At 60.8% G+C, this 6,483-nt stretch overlaps 1 protein-coding gene across 6 annotated transcripts; it reads right to left on the bottom strand.

Moving 5' to 3' along the window:
* Positions 1–1,635: 1,635 nt before the first annotated feature.
* ARSA (arylsulfatase A) lies at positions 1,636–6,273 on the bottom strand. Of its 6 annotated transcripts, none has more exons than XM_019447341.2 (9): positions 6,171–6,273; positions 5,428–5,665; positions 4,993–5,233; positions 4,657–4,875; positions 4,413–4,582; positions 3,981–4,105; positions 3,766–3,893; positions 3,458–3,560; positions 1,636–3,356 (listed from the first exon to the last, which is right to left on the bottom strand). In XM_019447341.2, the coding sequence occupies exons 2-9, from the start codon at positions 5,643–5,645 to the stop codon at positions 3,037–3,039; spliced, it is 1,524 nt and encodes a 507-aa protein (XP_019302886.1). In that variant the 5' UTR covers positions 5,646–5,665; positions 6,171–6,273; the 3' UTR covers positions 1,636–3,036. The 6 variants fall into 6 exon arrangements, with proteins under 6 accessions (XP_019302886.1, XP_019302888.1, XP_019302887.1 ...); XM_019447343.2 differs by having other exon boundaries at positions 5,428–5,680; XM_019447342.2 differs by having other exon boundaries at positions 5,428–5,680; positions 6,087–6,251.
* Between the last annotated feature and the right edge of the window lie 210 nt (positions 6,274–6,483).

Here is a 6,483-nt window from a genome sequence, read left to right on the forward strand (position 1 = left end):
CAAATTTAAATATTGGTCCCCGAACTGTCACTTTTGCTCCCCCTTCCGGTCACTTGGGGGACAGGCGAGTAAGGAGTGGGTGATGGAGGGGAGGGGTGGTCTCCCTGAAGGCGCTCCTCTGCTTCAGACACCTCCTCTTCCTTCCTAACGCACCTGACGGGAAACTGCAGCACCAATGTGTTTGTTCTGTTGGTTCCAAACACACACAGCTCCTTCCAGAAGAGACTGGGTTGCCTGAGGAAGTCACTCTGTGGGAATGGAAAGCCGCCAGCCTGGTGAACGGATGAATCTTCAGCTCACAGGAAAAGGAGCTGTTTTTTTTGTTAACAATAGCAGAGAAGAATGCGAAATGCAGGGATGTTGCAGACAGCATCTGGGGCCACGACAGGTGTGTGCACAAATATGTGTGCGTGCCTGTGTGTGCTGTGTGCTCACATGTATGTGCTAGTATGTGTGCATCTCTGTGCATGTGTGCATGTTTGCAAGTGTGTGTACAAACATGGGCGTGTGTGTGCACAAAGACTGTATGAGGAGTGTGCCTCCCACTAAAGCAGCGGAAACGGTGCCAAACAAGCATTTCTGCAAAAGCATCAGAGCAAAATCCCAAGTAGTGACCAAGCGAGTGAATCTGCTTCTCTCTCGAGCCTTGGGTGCGGAGGGTGGGTTTCAGCACCCTCCTCAGATCTCCGCCAACAGAGAAGTGTCCCTGATGTATTCAATTATCTCTGCATCCTCTCACGATTATGCTCTTATAGGACCAAGTACTCTCCCATTGTGCTATTTACCAGCTAAATTCTCATTTCTCTCAAAGTATAAAAAACATGTGACAACGTAAGTGTGCACCACGTTTCCACCCTCAAGTTAGAGAACACCCGTAGCTCCTGAAATTTCCCTAGTGTCCTTTCCCAGGCGGTAACCCACATACCCACCCTCCCCACAGGAGGAGGGATCCTCTCATGCTGGAAATCCAGCCCGAGATCTCAGGGTCGACACTCATGTCCCTTGGGAAGAGGGGTGGGTCCCCTCTGGCAACCTGCACCCCAGCACTATGCACAGCACTGGGTGGCGGATAAACTACAAAGTGTGCTCCTCACCCAGGTGGGCGGCAGGCCCGGTGTCGTGCCTGGGTATTAGCATTTCTGTGGTTCTTGTTGAGTGTTTGGTCTTCGGATGCCACGCACAGACGGTGCCTGCTTCGGTTCTCAGTCCTCACTCTGAAACCAAGGCACCTGGAGGTGACTGTGTGTCCCGCTGGAGGAGAAGCTGCAGGCTGCAGGGGTGCGGCACGCCTCGCCCATCTGGGGCCAGTGCCTCCACTCCGACCACACGTGCACCTGGGCCCTCCTTATGCCGGCGTCAGTGGCTGCAAGGGCCCCCAAGGAAACCATTGCCCTGAGGGGGCCGCCCTAAGACACCGTGGGATCTGGGGCACGGTCAGTGCAGCACCAAACCAGACCAGAAGTGATGGGAGGGCCACATGGAGAACACAGAGTGGGCCTCAGCACTCTGCACCTGACACAACAGGCTCACTCTCCAGGTAATGTGCACTCATACACGTGGCTGCCATACATCCCACTCACTCGTCTCATTCCAGCAGGACCTCTTTTGGCTGAAAGTAACACGGCCCACAAGCACTGGCTTTAACAGGTAGGGTTTATTATACTGTGAGCTCTAGGAGGTAGGTGGCTGGGGACACTGGTTTAGCAGCTGCACGATGTCTGGTCAGGGGCAGCGACAGCACTGCTCCACCCTCACTGCCCCAGAGTAAGAATGCTGGAGGGGACCCAAGGATCCTGACAGACTGGCCCCGACCTTTCACTGACCAGGACTCTTAGTTACATGCCGTTCCTGGACCACTCACTGCATTGGATTGTGATGGCTCAGACTGGGTCCGGGAGAGCCTGTACGTGCCCTCTACTCAATGGGCCTCTGACCACCACTGGAACGGTGGGGGTCTGTTAGGGAAGGGGACGGCTGTCTTCTGGGCCTTGGCCACGCAGACAACGCTCTTCTCTTTGGGGCAACACTGAGGGAGCATATAGGCTACGGTGCGGCTCTGGAGGCACACGGGACCTGACGTCGGCAACACACAGGGTGATTGTGCACGGGCCCCACGCTGCTGTGTGAGTCCTCTCTCCTGGCCTCACAGGGGCACAGCCAGGCCAGCATGCCAGGCCCGAGGGATGAGGGGTACTGGGTGGGGAGAAGGGCAGACCTCAGAGGGTGCAGGACCACTCTAAGGGAGTGAGTTTGAATTTAATTCTGAGCACGATGGGAAGTCTGCAGAGTTTTGAGCAGGAACCAAACCTGATGTCTGTCTTTTCTGGGTGGAGAACGCTTGTCTGAAGTCAAAGGAGGAGGAGGGAGACGGGAAGTGTGTGGGAAAGCGGAAAATGCAGAGCTCTGGAAGGGGCAGAGGCAGGGCCCGGGGTCCATCTCAAGAGCTTATCTCCCCCGATCTGCACCTGGAATGTGCACCTCATCACCTGCCTTCAGACAGGCTTCTCCTAAGAGCCCACAGTCCGGTTATTGAGCCCCAGGTATGCCTCCTCCGGGGGACACCTGGTGCTCACAGGGGCTTGGCAACTGCAGGGTCTTCTGCCCGCCACAGCTCACACCCACCCCACCCTGTTCCTGGCACACAAAAGCACTCGGCACAGCTCTGCATGAAGGGATATGCTCACACTCAGGACCCAAGCTTGCATGCACTAACACCTACAATCACAAAGGTTGTGGGGCAGCTCCCGGAGCCGGGATGTTTGGGTTCAGATCCCAGCCCAACCTCTTGCTGGCCGGGTGACCTCAGACAAGTCGCTGGATCGCTCCATGCCTCAGTTTCCTCATTTGTAACACGGGCAGAACGGCACCTACCTCGGGGTTATCACGACGATTAGAGGAATCATCACACCTGTAAGCACCAGCTGGTGTTATTAGCATTATCAGGTACAAACTGCCTCCACACACCCGCACCACAGCAGCGAACCATCATGTGCCCGGGTCGGGCGAGGGGCCCCCGGCTGGCCTGCACCAGTGCTGTCAGGGCTGGGGCTCTGGGCAGTGGCAGCAGGATGGCCGGGGGGTGCAGCTGGGCTGACAGCAGATCTGCAGGGCAGGGTCCTCGCCCCGGGCCATCTGGCTGGGGCTGAAGGTCAAGGCAGCATCAAACTGGGCCTTAAGCAGCTGAAGCTGCTTTAGTGCCTGCAGCGCCTCGGGCGTGACCTCAGCCACGCCTCCCAGAAGGTTGTAGTTCTCACCAGGGTCCTCAGACAGGTCGAAGAGCAGCGGGGGCTCGTGGGCAGTCAGAGGACTAGAGGCGTGGCAGGCAGGGTCCGCAGTGGTGTCACTGTGGGCAGAGCCTGGGGAGGGGGGACGCGTCTGTGCGAAGGGCAAGGGCGAGAGGAGGGACCAGGCTCTGGGGCAACGACAGGGCTGGCAGGGTTGGGGGACAGGAAATTACCCCGGGTGAAGAAGTGCGCTTTGTACTTCCCACTCCGCACGGCAAAGACCCCGTGGACCTCGTCTGGGTCGGCCGAGTAGAAGAAGAGAGACTGCCGGGGGCTCTGGGGGCAAAGTCAGGGATCACAGGGTGGGCAGGGCCCTCCAGCACTGGTGTGCACGTACCCAGAGCCATCAGCCTGGGCCCCGGATGCGTTGCTGCCCCCGGCCCACCCGGGGACACCACTGGCAGCACCACTTGGAGGCCACTCGCCAGAGGGTCTGCGGGGCGGAGCGGGGGGGCCGGGGTCTCAGCCTTGCTGGCCCTACCTTGCCTGTACCCAGCAGCAGGGGGCTGAGGTCAACACCGTCCAAGGTGACGTTGGGCAGAGGGGCCCCGGTCAGGGCTGCCAGGGTTGGTAGCAGGTCCAAGGAGCTGGCCAGCTCATGGGTCACACCTGGAGGCAGAGGACGACCACTCCATGTGCCACCAGGGTGGGGGAAGTGGGGCCAGGGGTTCGTGAGGGGGGGGGCCTAAGACTGACCGGGAGCGATGTGGCCCGGCCAGAAGGCCAAGGCAGGCTCTCGGACACCCCCCTCAAAGGTGGTCCCCTTCCCGCAGCGAAGAAGGCCAGAGCAGCCGCCATGGGACATTCTCATGGTCTCAGGCCTGGGACACACAAGGAGGTCGTCAGTGATGGGGAGCTCAGGGTGACCCCTGGTGACCCCAGCCCCAGAGTTACATGCTATGCATAAAAACGGCCAGCATGTGCCCGTCCCCTCTGTGTCCTGCCAAGACCAGCACGTGGCCCCTAGCCTCCCACGTGCCCTGTAGGTCACCGCGATACAGCCAGCATCTCCCCAGACACCCTTATCCTACCACGTCCTCAGCCAGTAGTCAGGATGGGAAGACCCCAGTGACCCGCGGTGAGGGACCAACCAGCATTTCCCCACCCCCTGCCCCCCTGTCAGCAAACCCATTGTCTGCAGTGAAGATGACCAGTGTCTCTCCGAGCAGCCCCAGGTCTCCCACCGCTGTCATCAGAGCCCCCACCGCTGCATCCAGTTCCATCAGGGAGTCCCCGAACGGCCCTCGGCCTGAGCGCCCCGAGAAGCTCTGCCCGCTGAACTGGGGGTAGTGGGTGTGCTGTGGGCAGAGACAGGAGTTAGCACTGGGTAGGAGTCAGGGGCAGCCCCGGGGGGTGGGTCAAGGTCACTCACGTGAGAGGCGTAGTACAGGAAAAATGGCCGGCCCTGGCGCTGGGCATCAGCCATGAGGTCACGGGCGAAAGCCACATAGCGGGCCTCAAGTCCAGGCAGCCAGGGGGGCTGTGCCTCCACGGACAGGTTGGCCAACAGCGGGATAGGGACCAGGCCCTGGTCACAGCTGCCATCACAGGGGGTGGATGGCGGAAAGCAGGTCAGGTTCTGGCAAGGGCCCTGGCGGAGCAGTTCCATTGAGGAGTCTGGGCTGTGGGGTGGGGCTCAAGGGGTCAAGGGGAAGGGGATTGTTAGGAGGTAGGCAGGAGGGTGTCTGAGGGCCCTGGAGGTTCCTACCTGATCATGGGAGTATGGGATGCCCAGGAATCGATGGAAGCCCTGGTGGGGGGGCAGAAAGGCCCCCTCAGGCCCCACCCCAAGGTGCCACTTGCCAGCTATCCCTGTGAGGTAGCCCCGGGCAGCCAGGACCTCAGCCAGGGTCACCTCCTCCAGGGGCAGACCCCCTCGGGAGCTGGGCTCCAGAACTCCAGGGTACAGGCCCATCCGAACTGGGAGTCGGCCGGTCAGGAGGGCAGCCCTACAGGACAAGTCACAGAGTCCGTGAGACAGAGAGAAACTAAGGCTGAAGTGGACATGTGGAGGAGGAAAGATAGGGGAGAAAGATCGAGAAACGTGAGCTTCTCCAAAGAGACAGAGCTTTTTGCCTCCCCCACAGGAGCCCAGAGTGAATTTGGGAGATGCCGTATGGGCTCCCCCGGCCCCCTCACTTACCGGGAGGGTGTGCATAGAGATACGGGCACATAGAAGTCGGTGAAGCGCAGCCCCCCCGCGGCCAGCTGGTCCAGGTTGGGGGTGGTGGAGCTAGGATGCCCGTAGGAGCCCAGGTCCCCGTATCCCAGGTCATCAGCAAAGATCAGCATGATGTTAGGTGGGCCGGCAGTGGCCAGGCCTATGGCGAAGGCCAGAGCGAGGGCCCACAGTACCACCATGGCACACAGCACAGATGGGCCTATCACAAGAGACCCTTGGGAAGGAAAGCAAACTGGCTCCAGAGAGCTCTAACCCAATGAGCCCTAGATCCAAGGACTATCTTCCCCTGAGAACCCAGATCTCGGTACTATCCTCCCCTGAGACTCCAGGCACTATGTCTCTCCTGAGACCCCAAATCCAGGCGCTATCTTTCCCCTGAGACCCCAGATACAGGTACTATGCTCCTCTGAGACCCCAGGCACTACCTCTCCCCTGAGACCCCAGACCCAGGCACTATCCCCCTCTTGAGACCCCAGACCCAAATACTCCCGGACCCAGATAACTCCCTTCCTGAAGTCCCAGAGGACTTCCGGACTTTCCGGAGACCCCTGACCCCAACAGAACCCAGGAGACCGTAACCTGGGATATAACTCCCTGGAGACCCTCGGGGACCAGGACACCTGATTCTCAGGCGACCGGACCCTCTTCACCAGAGGTCGCAGGCTCAGGCTCGTGGTCAGAGACAGAAGTCACATGACACTGACCCGCGGGATCTGGCGCGGCTGGACGAAGGCAGTACCCGGCGGAGGAGGGGCGGGTCGGGACAGCTGGCAGCAGTGCCCTCCGCGGGCGCTTCCGCCTCCGCCCCGCCCCCGCGTCCCGTGTCCCGTGACCCTCTGCGCGCGGCGTCCGGGGACCTCGCGGGGCGGGGACGGGGCGGGGCCTCGCGGGGCGGGGACGGGGCGGGGCTTCGCGGGGGCGGGGCGGGGCCTGCTCACGCTAAGACGCGCTCCGGGTTCGGCTTCGGGTCGGGGTCGGGGTCCGCGTCTGGGGCGTGGGGCGCGTCCTCGGTCCCCC

The sequence above is a fragment of the Panthera pardus genome, unplaced genomic scaffold (genome assembly GCF_024362965.1).
Source record: "Panthera pardus isolate Hobbes unplaced genomic scaffold, ASM2436296v1 HiC_scaffold_6, whole genome shotgun sequence".
Lineage (NCBI taxonomy): Eukaryota > Metazoa > Chordata > Mammalia > Carnivora > Felidae > Panthera > Panthera pardus.

Bases quoted from the DNA above. Each gene is read 5' to 3' on its own strand.
- ARSA (XM_019447341.2), bottom strand. From the start codon at position 5,645: ATGGTGGTACTGTGGGCCCTCGCTCTGGCCTTCGCCATAGGCCTGGCC. The intron at 4,583-4,656 runs GTGAGTGACCTT...CTCTGCCCACAG, and splicing joins TCCTGTACTACGCCTCTCAC to CACACCCACTACCCCCAGTT. The intron at 3,894-3,980 runs GTCAGTCTTAGG...CTCTGCCTCCAG, and splicing joins GCCGGGCCACATCGCTCCCG to GTGTGACCCATGAGCTGGCC.